Below are 23,450 nucleotides of genomic sequence, written 5' to 3'. Positions count from 1 at the left end.
ACTATTGCTGAAAGCTGGGAGAGTTGGTTATTGACATTAGGAAACAGTTACTTGACTATAAGATGAAGCACATGAAATGCACAAGATGAGCATTGCACATGAACTTGTTTTAGTATATGAGTGCGATTATATGCATGCATGAAAGGCTCACATTTGCAGCAAGAGTTGACTATATGCGACATATAAGATACATCACTCATTCTATTTTGCGTGTACCATACAGCTTTTTCAAGTAATCAATTTTTCTATTCGAGATTTCAATAGAAGGTGTGCTGTTGCATTTATCGGTTTGTCTGGAAAGGCCCTTATATATTAGTGTACACTTTTAGCCTTATATCTTCTGAGTATTTTGTGCTGTTGTATTTTGCCATGTATTGACATCTTTTACAATGTCCTGCAAGTTTTTCAGACCTTGCTAACCTGCGCAGAATGCTCAACCTGTCTTTGGGGCACCTTTGAGTGCATTTAATGCCTTCAGCGGAAAGTTGTACGTAGGATAAACCAGTATTTGTGTTAATGGCAGGCTGCAGGAGCATCGTGCACAGATGTAGATGGTAACAGTATGTGGATATCTCGCAAAACATTGCAAAAGATGCCAAACTGTGCCAAAATTTGACTGTACACATGCACTTTGCAAATATAAGGCAGGGAAGTGCAGATTTGCATACTAGGCCGTTTCCATCCAAGAAACCAATAACTGCATTAACAAACCTTCTACAGGGGTCTTGAATAAAGAAGTTGGTTACTTGAACAATATGATGTATGACATGGGTGCATCATGAATCACAGTTTATATGTCGTGTATTGTGAAATTTCCTGCAAATGTGTCGTTTTAGAGCGCAGCTCTTTGGCGTCCGTTCCTGGGTTTCGCGTCGTCGTCGGCGTTGTCGTCGTCGGCGTCGGCCTCGTAACCAGCTCGCCGACGAATCTGCTGCTCCGCCGCCGCGCATGCGCGCTGTCGGCTCTCCGGGCGAGGGAGGATGATGGAAGGGAGGAGGAGAGATTGTGGAGGAGGGCTGGCTACACAAATGGCTCTTTGGCGTCCGTTCCTGGGTTTCGCGTCGTCGTCTGCCTCGTAACCAGCTCGCCGACGAATCTGCTCCGCCGCCGCGCATGCGCGCTGTCGGCTCTCCGGGCGAGGGAGGATGATGGAAGGGAGGAGGAGAGATTGTGGAGGAGGGCTGGCTACACAAATGGCTCTTTGGCGTCCGTTCCTGGGTTTCGCGTCGTCGTCGGCGTTATCGTCGGCCTCGTAACCAGCTCCGCCCCCCTTTCATCCCCCCAGCGCTAGCAGCGACCGACTGATACCGCTTTCGTGAGTCCGCTACCGCACTCACGAAAGACGTCGTGCACTTCCTGCAACTCGCATTAACCGTCCATCGATCCACACCGATGTTAGTAGTGGGGGACTTTAATGTTGACATAAAGACAAAAAGCAATTTCCTAACACTTATGCGGGAGAACATCCCGTTCCTCTCGCTCGTAACGCGTCCCACGGCTGTGACAACCTCGCGAGGCACTTGTATAGATCTCGTCTTTGAGAATCAAGCATTGGTGTACCAAGTCGAACATATATCAGTCTATTTCTCCGACCACAAAGCTTCCTTCATGACTGTCAAGAACTGTTAGTGGAGTCTTTGTTAAAGGAATACGTGTGAAAAATAAAAAAAAATTCTGTGATAGCGCATACATGTGTTGCTCGATTTCTTTGCCTCAATCTATCAAAAAGGTGAAACAGCTTATTTGCTGCGCTCAAATTTCGCATTAGGAAGTAACGTAATCGTCGGTAATTTTTTATTTATGTAGTCATTGTTTAGTGAGGTCATTTCATTTCCCACACCCATTCTCTGCACATCATGTTGGTATTTTGTTGTGTCTTAGAACTGTAATTATGTTTCATAAAACCTTACATTGCTAAAATTTGACTTTGGGGCAGTTTGGTCTTTTCATCCACGTTCTTGTTTTTGTCATTTCCCTTACCATGTAAGCATTTTTCTGGAACACTTGCAGTATTTCGTCATGCTCCTGCGTTTAGAAGCCAGATGTCTGTCTCTGAGTAGCCCAAACCACTTGAAGCATGCAAATCTGATGCATCCTCAATGGAACTCCATAGTGAACGTATTGCTAAAATATTTTTCAGGGGATGAAGCACTTCTGTAACTGCCGAGTTTTGCAGCAATAAAGAAGCAGAATGCTTGCATCTATGTAATCTGTATTTAACTTTCTTTGTATCATCTTTTATCTGACTGTCTGTCAGCATGGTAACATTGCATATTGTCTTCTTTCTTAGCATTCATAGGTTCCAAATTGCTCCTATGTTTTTGTCCTCACATTTTCTGCAATATCCTTCACCAGAAGGACAACTACCAGTTCACCTAATTTACCACTTTTACAGGCAACCAATTACCCATAATAGTAGTGTAATGCCCATTGCTTAAAAGCTCCTAAACAATTTTGCACATCTGAAAGTTTCTTGAATTCATGCACGCAGGTGCTGTTTGTAATATGGCTGAATGCTCAAGTGATTGGTTTTTCAGGCCAATGTGAAAGAAAAACACCAGTACCTGTGTCGCTTTATGATGTTGACCTGTATTTATTACGTTGGTAAACTGTGTGCACTCTGAAGATATGGGCATTACTGCTGGTGTTTTGTATTATCTGTGTATAATAAGACAACACATTGTATTATCAAGAACACATTCATTTTATTAGTTTTTTAATGTGTTGTCATTTACTTTCATTGTTAGTACTGCTAGGCATCCTAATACCTAATTAAAGAGCTTCTGCAGATATAGAGTTGATTCAAAATTTCAGAAACTTTTAATCATGCAGCTATAGGTTCTTTTAATGATAAGCTCTTTCTTCAATACAAAATAGTGGTTCCTAAATTGGTTATTCGTACCTACAAACCACCCTAGCTGGATGAAAATACTTTTCAGAAGCTGCTCGAAGGTCTATTATATTTAATCAAGTCAGATAAGAAGATACTCTTTGCAGATACGTAACATTAATGGTCCATCTCAATTAATGAAACATTCTGGAAAGCCTTGTGGTCATTCATAGAAACACTTGTTTGTAGCTTTGTCAGTGCCGTAATGTTTCAGCCTTAGTCTACAAGATAACGATGCTCACACGATGTGAAATTTTCACAAAGTATTCTGTGTGTGCGTTCTGCAACATAAAAGGAAGAGGTCTGAACACTGGCCAAAATAGTTTAAAATAGTTATTTGCATTTTGGCTCCCCCTGGGAGTCTTGTTCACAAGGCTCCCGTGATGGAGCCAAAACGTAAATAACTACTTTAAGCCATATTGGTCGGTGTCTGGACCTCTTCCTTTTAGTATGCATCATCCCGACCAGACGGGCTTTTGTCATACTCTCGACTTCATCCAGTCTGCAACTGTACAATGCGTTCGTGTTGTCCACTTCTCTGCTCTTGTGTCTGCACACCTCACCTTTTTTGCATAATGAATCCTTAGCAACTAGATCAGCTTTCTGTCCTAAGGTACAATGGGCTGTAATTTTTCCTAAAATCTGAGGTGGCCAAGATACACTTGGCGTGATAGCATTGAATGGCCCAGCACTGTTGAATAATTCGTGATGCTGTGTTTAAATATTCATATGGTGTCAGTTTGCAATACAATAGTACATAATCTATTTACGTTTGGTTTTTCAGGATGCTCCCTATCATGCACTGCCATCTCAACAGTACCATGGCTTTTTGTGTGGATTCCTTCCATTTTGAATGCCACCACTGCTTGCACAGCATCACAGCCTGCCTGCCTTGATCTTGCTGAAGAAGAAAATACAAAATGCCTATTTTTTTTACATGCGTGCATGGCTCCACGCAAGACACCACCTGGCGTCGGGGTGTTAGGGCTTTTTGCAGAGAAAATGTTTGTAATAATGCCTTGTGTGTGCCCTAGTGGCTAAATGTTGGCCTCTTTGCCTGTGTAAAAATTTCACACTTATGGATACTGTTAAGGGTTCCTGTATTATTGTTATTACTTACAGTTTCCTGTTCAGGATTCCTGTATTGGAAATTTTTGTTTCATTATAAAACTAAAAATTATAGTTGAATTGCTGCTTTGTGTGATATGCAATATTCAGCCGAAGGTGGTCAGCAGAGGTCGAACAAGCGTTATATCAGGTGGAGAAATTTTTTTGAGCAGGGGACTTCTTCGTTAGGGTAACAACTGTTTTCCTTGGCATTATTTATATAGTTCACTTTTCTCCACTTCATGGATATCCAGCAAAATGACTGAGTGCATAGGGAGGGTGAGGCAAGTTTAAATGCTCAACATGGGGATTTAGTTAGGATAGCAAGGTGTGTAGAAGTAGGGGAGTTTGGGAGGTTGCTGACACCGATTTCTATAAGTGATCTTGTTGTTTGTGTCAATGTCGGTTATATAATGCGAGGCGTCTTCTGAGGCAAGAAACTTTGAAAAAGCTCCTTATAGCTGTGGAAATGCAGTACGTGCCCCCTGGGGCTACCATGGGTGTGTCACTGTGGCCATTGGTTATCACTTGGGGCCACTGGGTAGATGCAGCTCTTCAACGAACTTTTTTGACACAAACTTGTGTATGTACACTGGGTGTGTGCCACTGCATGTGTGCCACTCTTTAATGGACCTCTTTGATGCTGACTTAGGTCATGGGGCATCACAACAAGAACCTACGTAGTGGCATCTGTGTATGCATGTAAGTGAGCTGAAATTGTTTGCTTGGATTTTCTTTCCCTGACGACTAGTCCCCTTGTTGAATTTACTTCAGCCTGAGATATCACCTGTTTGACTACTGTTATCACATTATGCCCCATTTTGCTGTGATCTTGTCATGTTCTCTAGCTGGCAAGCTTGAATTTCAGGTACTGCACAGTGCTAAGGAAATTGATTCAGAGTGGGTGGTACTACCTCGGCTTTTCTTTGCAGCTGCGTGTTACATGAGAGAATAAGTTGTATGTAGATGTCTATTAGAAATAGCATAGGTATTGAAAAGTACTTTCATTATGTTCTAGGTCATTGGTGCTGTCTGGCCTCCTTTGCATCATTTTTTGTAGCATGCTTGTTTACGTGCAAAAACAAATGTGGCCTGTTCTAATGCCTGCAAGGACTGCCCAACACCTCATGATGTTTTGAGCCACTCAATTTCAGTCTTGGCTGCACTTGTGGTTTTTCAACATCACTGAAGCTTGCAATATGCTTGAATTTCCTGCCAAACTGGTTTGCTTGTTTGTATCCAATTTATTGAATTATTTCACTTTCATTATGCTAATAGTCATTGATTGTAATATTATGCTGGCACATTTGATTCTGGAACTGTATTAAATTTCCAGACATTTTATTGCTTTGTCATAATTTTTGCACCTCGTTAGACACAATCTACTAAACACACAAAAAACTCCCTTCAACCTCGTAAAATTCCCAAAAGGTGCATAATAAACTCCCGAGCTACCTGTAAAAGCTCTAATAAAGAGCTAAAATGCACTCCCAAAACATCTGTGTAAAACTCCCTTAATAAAACAGCTCCCTAAAGCTGTAAAAATTAACTCCCAAACATTCTCTTATATATTCCCATAAAAAGCAAAAATTCAACTCTCAAAATTAACCATAATTGCTCCCTTAAGCAAAGCTCCCAAAATATGGGAACAGTTGCTCCCATGTTTACACCTAAGCACTCCTACAAGGAGGCAAAATAATTTCCCAAAGGTCTCCTTCAACACTCCCTTAAGAAGCCAAACGTTTCCGAAAATGTACGTAAGGACTCCCATCGTTTCTCCTATAAATTCCCATAAGCAGCAAAATAAAATACCCATGTCAACTTGTAAAAGCTCCCAAAGCTCCTCATAAAAAGTTCCATAGTGCTGGTGTCCAAAAGAGGAATGAAAAACTCCCAACGTTCCCCATAAAGACTCCTGCAACCACTCAGGGGTTGGTGTTTAAAGGAAAATTCAAAAACTCCCATAATTCCCCATAAAACCACCAAACACAAGGAGGTGAAAAAAAACTCCGTTCGAAGGGAGGATCTCGTCCTCCCTTAAGGGCTTGAGTTATGCAACGAGGCCAAAACTCCCTAAAAGAGTCAAACCTGTTTACAGTGTATGTATCAAACGGAGGATAGAGTGCGCGCTCTTTTTCCTTCTACCTCACGAATGGATTCAACAACGCGAGCACGCGACAGTGAAGGGCACACCCGACTCCACTTCCCCTGCTATTACAGCAGCGCCAAAGCACACGTGTAGTCCTGCGCTACTGCCGTGGCAGAGTGCTCGCTTAGAAAAGACATTGAATATGCTAAAACCTATGCCTGATACACGAAACAGTTACTACTTAGTAACAGAAGAAATATTACATATTCGAAAAGATGAAGAGACAGAGTAGCACGCGATTGAGCGAGGCTATTCAAGCGAACAGTAAACGGAGTTCATCGTCATGCAGGTTCATGTCGCTAATTGCTAGTTACAAGGCAACCTTGATCATGCAATGATTCATCCGCACTTCGAAAGACCTACTCGCAGCAGCTATCTCAAAGCAGATTTTGTTCTGTTAGCTTTTATATGAAACAGGCAATCACGCTGCATAGAGCGTGCAAGAAGACACAGAACAGGCAAACGTACATTTTGTCAACGAAACAGTCCCACTATTGCGTTCCAACCAGTAGGCATCTTGGCACTGGCACCGAGACCACTTTAGTAAGGTTCTCACTGTGCCTACTACTGGCGTCCTGGAAGTACAGTGCAAAGAACACCATGCCTGGCGAACACGTTTTCCTTTGGGCGCAAAAGTGTCTTCCATAACACTTATTTGTAGAAGTGGCTCGCTGTATTTTCAGAAGGGATCATTCGAAAGCCGATGAAGAACAACGTTGTGCGCAGGTGTTGCCGGTACCAGAAGAGAAAGCCATTCCCGAGTTGCTCCGTGGACAACGAGAAGACAAACACAAACTGTGCTATTATAACGCAGAGCAAATATTGATAATAATGACGCATATACTCTATGTAGATGACAACGGCGATGGGTAAATTAATTGAATCCGTCTAGGAGGTGAGTGGGATTTGGCGAATACGAAGAAGACGTGTCTCTGTTCTGTTTGTTTGAACAGGTTATCCTGCTGTCTTGATGAATGTCTCCCTGTCGTCTGTCCGCGTTGCACCACGACACTGGCGCAGTTGTGGGGTATGGGGCGACGAAGGGGAAAGTGCATTTAAGGTCTTGCGGCAACGTCTCCTGACACCTCCAGTGCTTGCTTACTTTGAAGAGACCGCTCCTACACTGCTCCACACTGATGCCGGCGTTGTTGCTTGGGGGCTGTTCTTGTGCAGTGGCAGGAAGACACGGAAAGAGTGCTTGCCATGCAAGTAGAACGCTCTAGTGAACAGAGGCCAATTGCACCACAACTGAGGAAGAAAATGCCTCATCGTCATATGGCAGATATGAAATTTCGCCCATATCCGTGTGGCCGCCACTTAAAAGTTATCAGCTACCACCATTCACTGTGTTCGTTGACGAAGGTTAATGATCCTTCTGGACGATTGGCACGTTGGAATCTAAGGCTTCAAGAGTTTCACATGTATGTCATGTACAAGCCCGAGAAACGACATACGGATGCTCACTGCATGTCTCGATAGCCGACGGAGTCACCGGCTCTACTCGAAGAAGACTCAGCATTTCTTTGCGGTCTGGACACATCCGTCATCGCGCAACAGCAAGGGGACGACGCTGTGTTGCTTGGACTAATTAATTACTTAGAGGGAAGATCAGCGAAACTGCATAGAGTTTTCGCAAGAGGTTTGTTAACGTATTGTTTCCGCGTCAAAGTCATTTACAAAAGAAGCTTTTCTTCAACCGGGTCCGCCTATCTGCTCGTCAATACTGCAGCTATCCGTACGCAAGTACTTCAAACCTGTCACAACTTGGTAACTTCCAGTCACTTAGGCTATAGGCGAACATTAGGCAGAGTGCATCAAAGGTACTACTGGCCGAGACTTACCGCCACTGTGCACCATTACGTTCGCACTTGCCTCGACTGCCAGAGGCGCAAGTTCCCTCCGACGAAACCAGCCGGCCTCCTACAACGCGTCCAGGTTCCTCGAAGACAATTTGATCAAATCGGAATGGATATTTTGGGCCTACTTCTTACTTCTGCTACAGGGAATCGCTCTGTTATTGTCGCGACACGGCGACAATAACAATATGTGATATGTTGCGACACGGCGCATCAACCTTTGTAATAACAGACCGAGGCACCGCATTCACGGTGTCACTTTTAGATCACGTCTTGCTGATAAGTCGAACGGCTCATTGAAAGTCAACCGCCTACCATCCACAAACCAACGAATTGACAAGCCTAAACAAAACAACTGAAGACATGCTTTCTATGCACGTGGATATCGAACATACAAATTGGGATGGCATCCTATGTTATATCAAGTTTGCGTATAACATGGCGAAACAAGAGACAATGCGCGTAACTCCCTTTACCCTTGTTCACGGACAGGATGTACGAACGATATAGGATGCGATGCTTCCACACGACTTTGACGACACTGAGACGGACGCCGATGTGTTTACGCAACGCGCACAAGAGGCTCGGCAGCTCGCGCGCTTGCGGATCTGCCAGCGGCAAGACTACGATGGAGGCCGCTATGATGTTCTCCGTAGAACTGTAACCTATATGAAGTCGACAACAGAGTGCGGGTTCAGACACCCATACGGAAGCGACGCCTCTCCAAGAAGTTGTTAAAGCGATACTTCGGACTATATTGAGTATTGCGGTGAATCAGTGATGTCACATAGGAGGTCGTTCCCATTAGTCGCAACTCTACGCGGCGCCGAGCGCACCGTCGTGAACTTGCGCGTGTTGTGCGCATGAAGCCGCATATGAGCCAATGACTACGCGTGAGAGCCTTACTTCCGCCAGTGACATTTCCGGTCTAGCATCAGGGCGATGCTTTCAGGGCCGAATGACGCCCGTACTCTATGCAGACGATGACGACTGCGGGGGCATTAACGAACTCCGTCAGTGGGATTTGGTGAGGTCGAAGAAGAGATGTCTGTTTCGTTTCTTTGGACAGGTTGCCCTGCTGTTCTTGAAGAATGTCTCCCTGTCTTCTGTCCGCGTTCTACCGCGACAGTAAAGAACAGAGACATAAGCGCAGAACAATGATTGATCCTGATGCTACCTATCATTCGCAGCTATAGGCGAAGGTGGCTGACAATAAATTGAATGGAAGGAAAAACGAACCTAAAGTTATGATGAAATGCAGAAGATCCTATGCTGCATTCTCATTTTAATTCTTCGCAATTCACTGGAATTACGTCTATCTCTGCCATAGCGCTCGTGCTTTCAATAGCGTTCCGAGTTTTCCAGAGCGGTACCGATACTATTGCAAAATATGGATTTATGAGGCAAATTTTAACTTTTTATGGAGGTCAGCGCCCGTAGAAAGACATGTCCTTACGATTGGAAAGGTCAGCTAACGTTATCCAAGCTGTTAAAGAAACTGGTGCAAGCAACTCCCGTGAGACCTTTTGTGTTCTGTGATTATAGAACTCCTCCAACAAGGCAATAGTATTTCTGGGCTAATTATTTCGTATAATTAGAAAAGAATTACAAAGCAAGACATGGTATATTAAAGTCAAATCTTGAGTTCTAATATAAAGCTACTATGGCTTACTAAAAAAATGTGCGCAGTTTGCACTAGTGGTGCAAGGCTGGGCGACAGCAGAGCTATTTCCGAGTTTTAATAAGTATTGCTAGGTTTTGCTAAGTTTTGCGACGCTATGCATGGCTCGCGTTGGTTCGTTCTAAGTGATGCTAGGATTTGTTAAGTTTCGCGATGTTATGCACGGCTTGGCTAGGCTCATACATAGGGTTGTTAGGTTTTGCTAAGCCTTACGAGGTTATGCATGGTTTAACTATGTTCATACTAAGTGTCGCCAAGATTTGCAAAGTTTCGCCAAGTATTTGTGAAGTCATACACGGTCAGGCCGGTAAGCCACACAAGCCCCAGCATGTCACACGCATACAAGCCACAGTACCTACATCGTATTTTATTATGCACAGTGCTTCAGTACCAGTCGAAATAATCGTCGGCCTGGTCTTTGTCCTCGACGTCCGGCCATCGTTTTGGTCGTCGTCCTGGTCGGCGGCGTCTGGGAAGGTTTCGCAAAGCACTTGCAAGACGCTGCTCTTCTGTTCAATGTTCCGCACCGAGTTCACCGCTGAGAGCTTAACGCCGAACCAGAGCTGGTCGCAGACGCGGCAGCCGTGCCCGAACACAATGCCGAAGAATTCGCACCTCTCATGGATTTACGGGCTGGGCGTTGCACGCTCTCGGTAACGCGCAGGCCTGGAACCGATTTCCGGCAGCGCCGAGCATTCAGTCGGCAGCGTTCGTTGTCTCTGGCCCGAAACTCGGAATCCTCGGCTCGGCGACCGCGTTTGTCCGGGCGGCCTCGGAGCGATGCGCAGGATCGGCTCTCCTTCATCGATCGTAGCCCCGCTGAGCCGCGCGCTGAGCTTTCTTGTAGGTGACAGACGCGACAGCTCTGGCCCGCTGTCTATGCCCAGAAGTTCGCACTCGAATAGGCTGTTCGCCCCTCCCGTGTCTCGGTGGGCTTGAGGCAGGAAGTTTTCGAGCAGTCGCAGGCCGGGATCGCTTTCTCGGCGACGTCGAGCGTTCAGGCGCCGACTCTCGAGTTGCCTGGGCTGAAACTGGGGATCCTCGGCTCAGCGTCACCTCTTCTCAGCCGCAGCTTCGGCGCGATGTTCGGGATCAGTTCGGCGGCAGCGCATTGCTTCTCCCTTGGCAGTACGGCGCTCTTCCTGGTAAGCGTCCTTCAGGCGTCCCGACTTTCTTCGGTCTTCCCATGGCAGCAGTACGTACGCATGGAGTAGAGGAGAAGAGAGGTGTGCCACCGATGCGGCCCGACCTTTTACTCGCCTGTGACATCACGACTCCGCCCTACGCGCGTGGGTTGCGAGGAAGTTACGTGGCTCGCTGCTCTGGCAGGTTGTTGCCAGGCAACGTGAGTCGGGCATTCCTGAGCTGAGTTTTGTGGTAATGCTCCATGGGGGAAAGAAAGCTTAAACAGGTGCACTGTTAAAAATTTCCATTCACTTGTTTTCTTCGCGTTAGGTCACTGTTAATAATTTTTTACGCACCTTACCAGTAGCGCCCGACATGCAAAAAGTGCCACATGATGACGCACCCTCGCACCGTAACACTAGCGGTCCCAAAATAGCATGACGGAACAAACTATGCTTAGCACATCGCTCGGCACCTGCCTGGTAATTGCGTAGATATAAAGACTGGGAACTTAAAAGGAAGACGTCTGGACACTGACCAAAATGGTTTAAAATAGTTATTTACGTTTAGGCTACCCCACGGGAGCCTTGTATATAAAACGTAAATAACTATGTGTAATAATAACTACGAACGTAAATAACTACTGTTATCCCAATTTTAAGAATTTATTTGCACAGCCCTATTGTCTTACCACTATGACTAAACGCTGCAGTTCTCAGATTTGTAGACTGCGCCCATATATCTAGCAGTTTAGCTAAGGCTGGCAGGCTGGGATATAGTATACATACTTCTACACACATCAATATGCTAACGTAGTAGAAATTAATAACGTTTCAGTCGATTCGTAGCACACGTGTGTATGCAATCAAATCACACATAAAGCACAGCGTAGCACGTTGGTCTAAACTGCAAGACAACTTTCCTACGTACTTTCCTTGGTGGCTCAGCGCTCTTGGGGCACCTGTAAAAATCAGAAAGGGAGACGAAGTGAGGATGCCGTTGCCTGGTACAGGTGATTCAGTGCTCCTGCCCTTTTCTTTAATACGAGTGCAAGCATGGTTCACGTTCGGCGAACTAAAATATACATGGACATTGGCTTAATTGTTTCCCCCAATTTAAAAAAAATTTTATGTGCGTGCCCTTATGGTTTTACCAGGGTGGTGGGTTTGTTATGCCCCGTTCATAAAACACACAATGCTTTGGTTCGCCTGCATGCGTTATTTACTGCAAAAGCCGGAACTCACCCACCCAGGTTTCACTACGGCGTTAACATATCCTGGCCCTTCAGTAAATACTGACTGAGTACCTCATTTAGTTCACCGAGCAGATAAGGGATCTACGTCTGTGTCGTGATACGGAAAAAATGGACATAAGAGGATTTAGTAAACATTCACAGAGCTCATAATAAGGCCACAAACATCAGAGATTTCTCGTGCATACCACTTAACATGCATATAATATTGAAGATATGCAAATTTGGTCTGGCAGAGAGTTGCCTCGGGATGCTTGGGCGCGTAGCCGGTAACGACCGCCTATCACTTTAGAATACTTGAGCAAAAGAAATTTTCAAAGTCCTCATTATCCGACGCTCCTCTACCCTTGCGCGCGCCTGGACCACAGCATGTTGATTATTTCCTCGAAATATGAACGTCGCATTATGTTGAGCTGCCTCGGTAATTTCGGAGAACTTAATGCGCGGTATGTAAAACATGCTTGTGCATCTGCGAAGCACTTTTAGGACTTTCTGGAATGAGAATAATTTACCATTCAAACTTAAGGCGCACATCACACAAAAAATGGCTCTCATCTTCTTGAAAAATATAACCGCTATAACTTTCTATTCTCTCAAGGCAGCGAGAAAACTTCATCGGCGCTTCATATACCACCGCTTGTTGTAAACCGATAAGAAAATGAAGGTTGTACAAATTTATTTAAGCACCTAATTAACCCAAGCACTACAATTCTTTCTCAAACGCAACCGCTATCATATCCCAAGTTCTCTCTAAATGTAAACGCCAATAAAGTTCGCTGTTCTACCAGCATAAAATGAAAACTCGCATGTGACGTCTTCTATTGGGTCTAGGTGCACCGTCAGCTTCGCTGGAAATTGTCCACATGTAACGTGCATGTTTGAATCCTTGCGAAGGTAACCATTAGTGAAAGAGGTAATAAATAATATACAATTGTCGTTTCGCGGGTCACCAGAACCATGAGCCTTATAACCTAAAACTATTCCGATATGTTTTTATTCCAATCGCCTGACGTCAAATTAACGTTACCACCGACGAAAGCATCGGGCGGTGACTCGCAAGTTCGTCTCAACAGACCAATCAAATGCTCTCCTCGTTTAGAGGCATTCACTTTTGTGTGTTTGACAAACAAATAACGTTGCCTACACTGAGCGGCTTCCCTTATCTAATTGGCGGACAAGAGGCGAGGAGCACGCTCAAGTGGATAGGGATTCGATGGGGCCGAGCCAGTGCATTGTTCCGCTTTCCCTTACTGAGTTTGCAGTGGCTCATCGAGAATCGCGGCAGCATGCAATGGAAGCTTAGGAATGACGCTAAAACAGATCCCTAGCAAGGAAGAGTTGGCAGAACGAGGTTGTAAACGTGCCGAAAGGGCTGGAAAACGTTACACAGATATGCAAAAAGGTTTATTACACGCAAATAAACCCATGTTCTCTGGCAGGTGCGAGTAGCCAGTGCCTCAGTGATCGGCGGCAGCTATCTTTTATTCCTTTCAGAACGGGGCAGCCTACGGCTATTCAGAAGAAAATTCCGTTTTATTCGGCATATTATAGCCTCTTTAACACGTACACGTCCATTTGACGCGGTGAGTTTCGCGGTTTTGTGACGTAGCGTGACAGGCAGGTGAAGTGGGTGCAGCCCGAAAAAAATTGACCAATAGATGAGGGCTAATGGCGAAAAGACGTCCAAACAGAAGTAGCTATTTTCTTTTGTTCGTTCAAATCATGCATAATCAGTGTGTACGCGTCATATCAGATGAAGAGCTATTGCAGTTGCAGTTTTCGGGACGTCACGTGACAGACAGGTGAAGTAGATGTGGTCCAAAAACGTTTTTGAACAACCGCGGAGGGCTGATTGCAGAATTGGAATAGAAAATGTTTGAATAGTTTGACGTTATAGCGCCCATGTCAGGCTTTTTGCCTTTTGCCTTGGTACAATATTTTCGTTCAAAAGGAACGAACATTCGCTTTTCCAAGCGATGGTGATGTATACTATCGTGTTTATTTTAGTTATACGCACCGTGTAATCTGATGCAATGTTTATGTTTAGCACTTGAAAGCTAGTTCGAAATTTTATTCTCATGCATTTGTCATATTTATGCACCCCGCAATTTACAAGAAAAATAATCCAAAATGCAAATACTACATGTGAGGAAAGCTCCGATTCATTGTTAAAACGCAACCACACGTATGTAACGCGCTGAAAACACGCATGACATTTTTTAGCGACGGGGAACGTCATGCCTGAGGGGTCCTTAGCACTGCATGCTACGTCTTTCTAAGCACGACTCTTGTGTGTCCAAGAATAACGGCTGTTTAATATTGACCAAGTTCATTAGCGTTTTTAGACTTTTCAGTAGGCGCAGCCTGGTCGTATTAATAAGTCTACAGCGTGCGAAGTGAAATTTGAGAAGTCTAAAGTTTCTTAGAAGAATACAGCTAGTTTGCGGTTCCTTTATGTCAAATACTTTTCTGTCTGCATGTGGTTTGCTCCGAGCCAGACGCAGAGAGGATATTCTAAACATACTTCAGGGCCGTCCAAGCAGCCGAAGTAAAGTAGCGAGCCTTTATGCGAGACATTATTTATATCTCTAATGTTAAGTGATAAAGATTCAATCGATCAATTTATCGATACATTGATGGTTATGAGGTAATACTTTGAAGTAAAGCAAATTACATCTCGGCTATATTGCGTGTTTATGTCTAATACAAATTATATCATGCTCAATATTTACAAACTGTCTTGCTTATTTGTACCAATTGCTGCTGTTCGGCGAGATGGCGAATATGGACTGGAGTTTCCAGGAATTCTATACATCGCAGTCAGCAACACCAACATGCAGGTATGTCCTTCAACAATTACGTGTGCGTAGTGCGTCCGCTGCACACTAGACTATTGCTGTCTGTTGATGCATAAATTGTTCAGAGCATTTCTATCTGGCTATGTGCTTGGAAATGGGACCTGCTTTTTACTACTTGCGTCAGCAGCGTTTCAAACAATGACTGTCTACAATGACAGAACAACATCGCAGTGGAACTTCGAAGTTCAATGCTTAGCCAGAGCTAACAGTGACGCCATCACGATATTCACACATGCACTTATTTATCCTTTTCTAAAGGACTGAATGTCACCCGCAAGCAGCTTAAGGTTACCACTCAGTGCAAGATGCGCCTGCACGACTGGAACTTACTCGAATGTTATCCTTGATTCTATTTGTTGTGTATGTTCTCGCCGAACCTCGTGTAACGAGACAGTAGGCGTGGCACGAGTTGTGTAGTAGCTTCAGGAAGGCCCGCCGGCACCACCGATTATCATGGAACATTCGACGAGCCTTGTATAAAAACCGATACGCATGTCTAGTAGACAAGATTTCGACGATTGCCGACTGCGCTCGCCGCTACATTTGTGCTTTGAGTCACTTAATTTGTGGTCACAGGTTTGCCAAATAAAGAGTTCGTTTGATGATTAACAGTTTTGCTGTGTTCTTCATGGTCACTATAACGTGACAAATTGAATCTTGTTAAAAGACTTTCCACAATTTTCCCTTTTTCGTGCGTTCAATTCAGCTTACTCATTGGAAATGTGAGACAAAACTACAAGGGCGAATCCGAAAGTCCTCGCCCCCATTTTTTATTAGCCAAAGTGAAGTGCATAAGGGTAAATACAAATATACGTACTATTATAGGTACCTTAAACTATTTTTCAACAAAGTCTCCACATCCATTCAGGCATTTGCCCCATCACAGCACTCAATTTGAGATGCCCCTGTCGTCAGTCAAGGACGCACGCGGCCACCGCGAACGCTCATTGTCATGCAAGCTTTACGGCCATTATCGAACTCACACAACCACTTCACACTTCTTAAAGCGAGACACCTTACTTCATGCGTGTTCTGCACTATCCTGAGAATTTAGATGGGCGTTTGTCTTTTGCTACATAGCAAACGAATCACACTTCGTTTCTCGTACGCTAGGTGCGCGTGAAGCAAAACCGCCACCTTCAACAAATCACAGCAGCATGGTACTACGGAGCTACAAGCAGAAAAGGCCGAGCCGGGCCAAGAAAGGTCCCCCTTTGGGAACGGATATATTGACTTCACATATAGACCCGTAGTTTCGCTAAAAAATATAAGGGCGAAGACTTACGATTTGCCCTCGTATGAGACACAATAGACCGCCCAAAAGCGATGGTATCGGTTTCTGCTGCCAGAAAAGCCAATGGCCAACACAGTGACGCTTGCTTTTCTTCGCTCTTAGAGTAGAGTAATTACTATGCAAACCACGCCATTTTAACCAAGTAGGCTGAAGCGAACGCACCATTCTTATGCGTCATCATACTACCGAATTTCTATGTAAACGAAAATTGCACAAACGTATCGCCACAAGCAACTATTACGCTTGCGTGAATATCTCTCTCATAACGGGCCCGATCCTTTTGGAAATGATATTTGTCCTCTCTATACTCGTAGTGACATTTTAGAGCACAGAACTTTGTTAGCCGCATGAGGTAACCAAAAATTGACTGCAGGTTTCAAGCAACGAATGAAAAGCGCATCACGATTAGCAGTAGCGGCATCTCGAGGCTACTGAAGCACAGCGCCCGATTCTTTATTATCTCGCACTCATTTTTGTCTACACTGATGCGTTTTTACGCTCTACCTTTATTTTGTCGCGCGCACAGCGCGGCTGTTTGATAGAATCCATTCTAAAGAACGAATTCACTTTCAACTAGGCAAGCTTACCTAACCCTTTTCTTTTTTTAAGTGCTGTGGCAACGTGGGTAACTGATTTCCCAAACGAGTGTTTTACTGTTGCTGATTGCTAGAGTTCATGGTAGAGACGGTAGCCTACAGCACGGTGTTATAAGGCTCAGTCGATAAGATAGAGTGGAGCAGAGTAGAGCGCAGCGCGTCACATTGACAAATTGTGCGTACCGGATATGAAACAGAAAAAACTTACCATAGCACGGCCACTCGGGCTCAGACGTGTAATAGTAAAACGGCAGAGTGCACTGCTGACTTGCCGCCATGGGAGCAAGTGTTTGGCAACTTTTGTGTTTTCACTGTTTCACCTGGTACATATGATGATGATGATCCTGAGCTATGGCACATAGCTCCACTACAGGGCAGAGACAAATAACTGGGTGCCAGAAAGCAACACAAAATCTGTAAGCATTGTACTGAAAGAAGAAATAGGAAAATATGCAAAAAAGCAAGAACTATTGGTAATAGTGACATCAGTTGAAGTGAATTTATCAACGAGATACTAAAGAATAAAAGAATATGGGTCAATGCCTTAACCCATTCAGAGTATAAATGAATAGAAGTGAAATGTACACTGAGAAGTGAAAAAAAAGCAAAACAAGCAATAATAAGGTAGCAGTTTCGTGTAAGTAGGTAAATAGTAATGTACCTTTAGCTTCATCTTTCTTGCTTGCAATGTGGAGGCAGATAATACTAACGTAAGCGTGGCACGTGGTGTCTGCCTATGCTGCATTCGTGACAAAAAAAAACTATATGCAGGGAGATCTGCGCATATTTCAGCTTGAGCATATCGCAAATATATGTAGCCGTGCGGCCACTGACGTTCAGCAAAAAAAAAAGATCCCGACATTGCGCGCTGAGAAACATCGAAGGAGCTTTCAGGCGTCAAACGGAGATTTTTAACGTAAAGTGCTCTTTACATGTACGTGACATCACCCACATTCCTGCACTGGTGCAAACGCGACGTAATTCGAGGTCGAGGAAACAATAAATATAAAACAACAATGAAATCAAGGCGCAAAACTGTTTGTTCTGATACGAATCTTGTATATCGAGTCAAATAAGGACAAACACATAACATCTGTAATTTTGCAATATATAACAAGGGTAGCTGAAAAAATTTCATCCAACCATTCAATACTAGGGATAGAAGCGTTGCTATTAGTGTGCGAAGTTGCAGAGAAAATGTAGAATATTCGAGGGGAAAACTGCAATGGTTTATTGCATGATGTCTCTTACATAACAGTAGCTTAATAAGAAACAGTAACAATTGATCAGAAAAAAGGTGGCGGATGTAATAAGAACTTTCACTCTTCTCTAAGGCCTGGTGACTTACAACTTGCTGAAGTGGACGAAAAACGCCAGCGTATTATTGCTGCGAGACAAGAAGTCTACCTTCAAGAGATTCAAACTGCACGAAACGCACGTCGGTGACACGATGCACACACGCACACACACACACACACGTACGCACGCACGCATGCACGAGCCACTGTCAGATGTTTCATCAAGGAAACGGGTGAGAAGAACGACCTTTTTTATAAGCGCATGTGCAATACTTTAAACAGTGCAGATGTGCTGATATTGTGAGACCTTAATTGACTTGGTCTTCCGTATGTGAACATACTCATCATTCGGCCATCCTTGCCGAGAGATAAAATAACGCCTGTCAGTAGTTAAACTGTCTTACACAGGTAGTGGAGGTTGCTCTTCGGTCTCCACTGCCTCTAGCTTACCGTCTGCCTCTGGAAATTCTCCTCTTAGCACTGAAACCAAGCTACGTACTCTAATAAGGATTGTATATCGCTAGGAACTCTCTGGATACCCCTCGACCATCTGTTCAGCTGTCCATGTTCCTGCTTTCAATGCTGCGCTCCGCGACATTATACGGAACGAATGTAAATCTATTGAAAGCACCGTTAGCATGCTGGAGCCTGTCCGTTGCCAAACGGCCGCTATATAAACAGAGGTTGGCGCGATGGCTCCAGCCATTGTAACTTCTACACCGCGGCGCCTGCTCCTTACTACGTTGCTGCCTTTGATCGGGGTCGTTTTGTTACGCCCTACTATTCACACTGTCGTCCTGAGCGATGATAAGTGATGCGGCGAGTAGCAAGTCCTCAACAAACGACTTGCTACTGTGGCCTCCGTGGACACAATAACAGGTTTTCTGCCAACGCCAGCAACATGAACGCCACAGATACGAGACTTTTGAAAACGAAAATCCTGCTCCAACCATAAAGCACCTACGTCGTTGAGAAGAGCGCGCATTTGGTCTGGTTGGTTCATGATTATGAGCAGTAAAACAGCGCTTAAACAACACAACGAGCTGGGGTTACGCTCCTTGGTCTCATAAGAGCCTTCTTCCCTTTTCCTCCGCGCACTCAAAGATAGTCAAGCGCGGTATTGCAAGATCTTACATAAAGGCGGCCCTCATCAGGTCCTGTGACCACCAAATGGATACAAGCTTCGAAAGGCAAGTAGCCAGGCCGAAGCTCGTAGGTTTCGCGGTACCGCTTTTAACAAACATCGCTGAAAGCCTCCCAACAAGCATTAAAAAAACCATCGGCAGATACTCAATCTGAGAATCGCTCACGGCAAATGGTTGCGGTCATCCCATAGGTTGCGCATAATCTCAAAAAGGTTGCCAGCAGGCCAGGCGTCAGGTTGCTCTTCACTGCCAGAATTAAGTTAGGTAGCCCGTGCCATCAAGTCAATCGGGTGACCGAGAACAACAAAAAAAGTTGTAAAAAGCAGCGCAGACAGAGGTTTGTTGATGACGGTTCTGACTGTGTGGTTTGTAAGATTCACGTTTCATGCAAGCGGTTTTATATTGGTGAAACGGGGCGGTCCATCAATGACCGCCTGCGCGAACACTCAAACAAAGTTCGAAAACGACCTAGAGACTGTCAGTTATCACTGCATTGCAATGAATCCGGCTGCAAGCCGTCTTTTAAAGATGTGACCTACCTGTCAAAATACCGCGATTTCCGCGCACGCCATATTTCCGAAGCTTTTCACATTCATGCTAGCGGCGAAGCATGTGAAAGAATTCCCTATGTTTCTCTCCTTCCAAAGGAGATTGCCTTCCTATTGCAATAATTGCATTTTGCTCCAATGCGCATGCTGAATCCTGTTGATTCTGTGCTTTGAGATAGCGGCGGCGTATATATATGCTGGCTAAAAGAGTGCAGACACTTGGTTGTTAGCGCTGATGTCTGTGTCCTTCTCCCCGTCCTGCTGTTTAGCGCTGTTTTACTGCTCGTAACCACGTCGTTCCTTTCGCAATTGTTGGCTTCGTTCTTTTTGTCCCCTCCTGATTTCTTAGCAAGGCTCACACAGCCCACACAGTAAGACCATTCCCCGAATCGACATTTTGTACCTCCACTTCACTCTTTCTGAACACCCTGATGCCCACTCGGAAAACTATGTTGTGCAGTTTGAGGCGGACGATCTATAATTCCTCCATATGCGGGTCTCATATGGTATAAGCGTGTGTTGAAGGGGTGCGAATTCAAGCCTTATTTGAGACGGGAGCACCTATTTCTGGCCTCCAGGGAAACTTGGGTTCTCGTGTCTATAAAGTTAAAACGCTGTTGCTAAGAATGCGCGGTGCCAAAGCGAACGTTATTTGCACGTCCGCAAGGGTTTTTATGACGGCTTACGTCACCACATTTCCCTTATAATTTTGTCTGCATGTGCTCATAACAAATTTCAGATTGGGACACCCTGTCATATGCGGCTGATTAAACTCCTCTCGCATAGTCATTTTGTGCCTGACAAAAGCGGCGATTCTGACGACATGCGTCCGACAAATTCGGTTACTGACTTCTCCGGATTCAGTGCTTGCTCAATGTTAAAAGGTTGTGCTAACTATAATCTCTGATGACATTGTGAACGGTAACGAAGCATTTGTCCCTTATGGCCGCTGTTTTGCTTATGGGAATGAGATAGGTGCAAGCCTGGTTCACTTTGGCACCGGGTCAGCCCTCATCACTGCACTAAGCACAACACTTGACAAAATCCTCCTGCCTAAAGGTTCGGCCATGACTTGCTGCGTCAATGCTGGCATCGCTTCTCATGCAGTACTTATCGGTGTTTAGCCCAACCCACTTTCGCGCACAGATTCACAATATTCTTGTCGTCTCGCTGCCACCGCTAGCCCGGACCTTTCTACACCACACGCGCATGGATTTCTCACTTTGTTGAAGAAACACAAAACTTCCTTCGATATTTACACTGCTCTAAAAATTGCAGGGTGTTACGCTGTGGCACTTCATGCGTAAACGAAAGCCCTTTACCATTGTCCCTAAAAATGTTTAAAACGTAAAAATGTTTAAAAAAAAACATTGCACAGATTAAGAAATCTGAATCAAAAGTAAAGAGCAAAGTTGTCAGGCTGTGTAAGGAGTTCAGCTTGGACAAGTTGGCCAAGGATATTAACAATCTGAGAGCTACAGCGCTAAACATATTTTTCAGTCCAAAGACGCACAAGCCCAATGTGCCGTTTAGGAGCATCGTGAGTGAACGTGGAACGTGGCAATTGTTACTTAGTAGGCAGATTCTAAAGGTGCTATAAACTGTTAAAGTAAATGATCCTTTCTCGACAGGCAATTCACAAGACATAGTGCAGTTTCTAAGAAACAAACAATCCATAGGCAATGCATTTTCTGTGGATGTTGAGGATCTGTCTTATTCAATTCCACATCATATACTTTTTGTTGCCGTAAAGATGTGCATAGAAGAAAGTGGCGTCATAGCTTTTCAAAATGCAGCTGGTGTTACGTTTGAGGACTTTTTAACCTTATTGGAAGCTTATCTTAATAGTACCTTTATTTCCTTTGACAAACAGCTTTTCTTGCAAAAACGTGGCATTTGCATTGGTTTGTGTATTGCGCCGCTGCTCTGCAACATATTCTTAACTTGTGTTGACCGCCTGCTCGAAGAGGCTTTTAAACGGGACAGCACATTAAACATTTTAAATGTTTTTAGATACATGGACGACTTTTTAATCCTTTTTAACAGACAAGGCTCACTGAAGCGCTGCGATGATATTTTGAGCATTTTTAGGGACAATGGTAAAGGACTTTCGTTTACGCATGAAGTGCCACAGCGTAACGCCCTCCAATTTTTAGATTTAAGATTACCCTTTCATGATGGACAAGCCCGTTGGCAATATTTACTACGTGCCAAGAAAGGGTTGGTACCGTATAATTCATGCCATTTACACTGCTCACCTCCTAGCGACAGCAGTGCTGACCCATCGCATGGACGCCGTTGACACAATCATCATTAGACACCGATAATAGAGCGTTTCTTTAGAAAACGCAAGATAATAGTGGACAATGTGGCCCACATGCCGGAATCAAAGCTCGAAAAATAGACCTAAACTAAATAGTATTGCGTGAACATTGCTGACACGATATTCGATGGACCAAAAGGTCAAAACAGAGTTCACTACAGTGATCAATTTAATTTTGCCTTTTTGTGCGGTGTCGTGAGCTTGACGGAATAACGTAGCGACTCTCATAACCTGGATAAATGAACAAGGCAACCTGGAAATATGGTTCCTTAAACAGCTTTTTCTCGGAATTTCGTTATGCCTAGCCACTCAACGCCAGCCTTGTCCGCCGTAAACGTTTAATATTTTCGCCACTACCGGCAATAAACGCAAACAGTGCGAAGCAACCTGGCAATCCTGTTACGCCTACTCGCTCAGGGTGACACAGCTTGTTAACCGGCACTGAGCAACTGTTTCCCTTTACCGAGATCTAAACAAACAGTAATTTATTTAAGCTGCGTGCAAATTTACTTCTTTAACACCATTGTGCAATATTTCTCCTTTTTGTGTACCGCCGAGAAGTTGAAAGTAAATCCCCAATTTAATTGAGCAATAGAAATGTCCTTCTATTAGGCAGAACGCACGCTGAGCTCGCCCAATGAACACAAAACCAACACCCAGACAAAATGTGACTGAGTTCGAGTGCTTGCTTGTCTGACAGGGCCTGTATATTTCACAATAAAATGTAAAAATTGCTCCACCAACTAAGAACGGCCATGCACCACCGTCCACCGAATCAAGAAAGAGCTCTCAATCTGTCAATCCTCCCGCCCAGGAAAAAGTTGCACATATATTCACATAAGTCTTAGACAGAAAGTATGTATATGCTAACACGTGATGACGATGCGGTGGGATGGATAACAAGAAATGTCTGCAAACTTTGAAAAAAGAAACGTCGCAAATCCCACCAAGAATATTGTGCTGATACAACCTGCATGCCATGACACGATATAAAACGATTTGAAGCGATCTATATGCGATGTGAAACAAAGTTAAGCGGCTAAACAAATGCTTCAAAACGATGTACAATGCACAGAATTTTGTTCATTCTCATCTCACGCATTCTGTATTCGCATTCAATGTTTGTGGTCGTACAAGCCGCGGGGAACTTTAGTCTCATTGAATGTTCATATTTCTCTGATACACCGTTCACAAACTCTGTCAAAATGCAAACACACAATCCAGCGGATGTACTGCCGAGTCTTTGGGGCAGCGGTATCAGTTTAGGACGAAGGGAATGTGGGAGGCCTGTCCCAAAAGTTTATGCCATGAGTAAGCAAAAAGTGGAA

At 44.3% G+C, this 23,450-nt stretch overlaps 1 protein-coding gene across 10 annotated transcripts in view; it reads right to left on the bottom strand.

Annotated features, from left to right (window-relative positions):
• The window catches only part of LOC135913367 (uncharacterized), a 258,595-nt gene extending 241,450 nt beyond the window's left edge, over positions 1-17,145 (bottom strand). For all 10 annotated transcript variants that reach the window (XM_070538527.1, XM_070538506.1, XM_070538516.1 and 7 more), the window contains exons 1-2: positions 17,017-17,145; positions 11,739-11,769 (exon numbers count right to left, since the gene is read on the bottom strand). In XM_070538527.1, the coding sequence (XP_070394628.1) occupies positions 11,739-11,769; positions 17,017-17,086 (101 nt within the window). In that variant the 5' untranslated portion in view covers positions 17,087-17,145. The remainder of the gene's footprint in view (positions 1-11,738; positions 11,770-17,016) is intronic.
• Positions 17,146-23,450: the final 6,305 nt, after the last annotated feature.

This window comes from Dermacentor albipictus, chromosome 1 (genome assembly GCF_038994185.2).
Source record: "Dermacentor albipictus isolate Rhodes 1998 colony chromosome 1, USDA_Dalb.pri_finalv2, whole genome shotgun sequence".
Taxonomy (NCBI): Eukaryota; Metazoa; Arthropoda; class Arachnida; order Ixodida; family Ixodidae; genus Dermacentor; species Dermacentor albipictus.
Note: the sequence above shows the minus strand (reverse complement) of the source record. Positions and strands in the feature narration are given on the sequence as shown.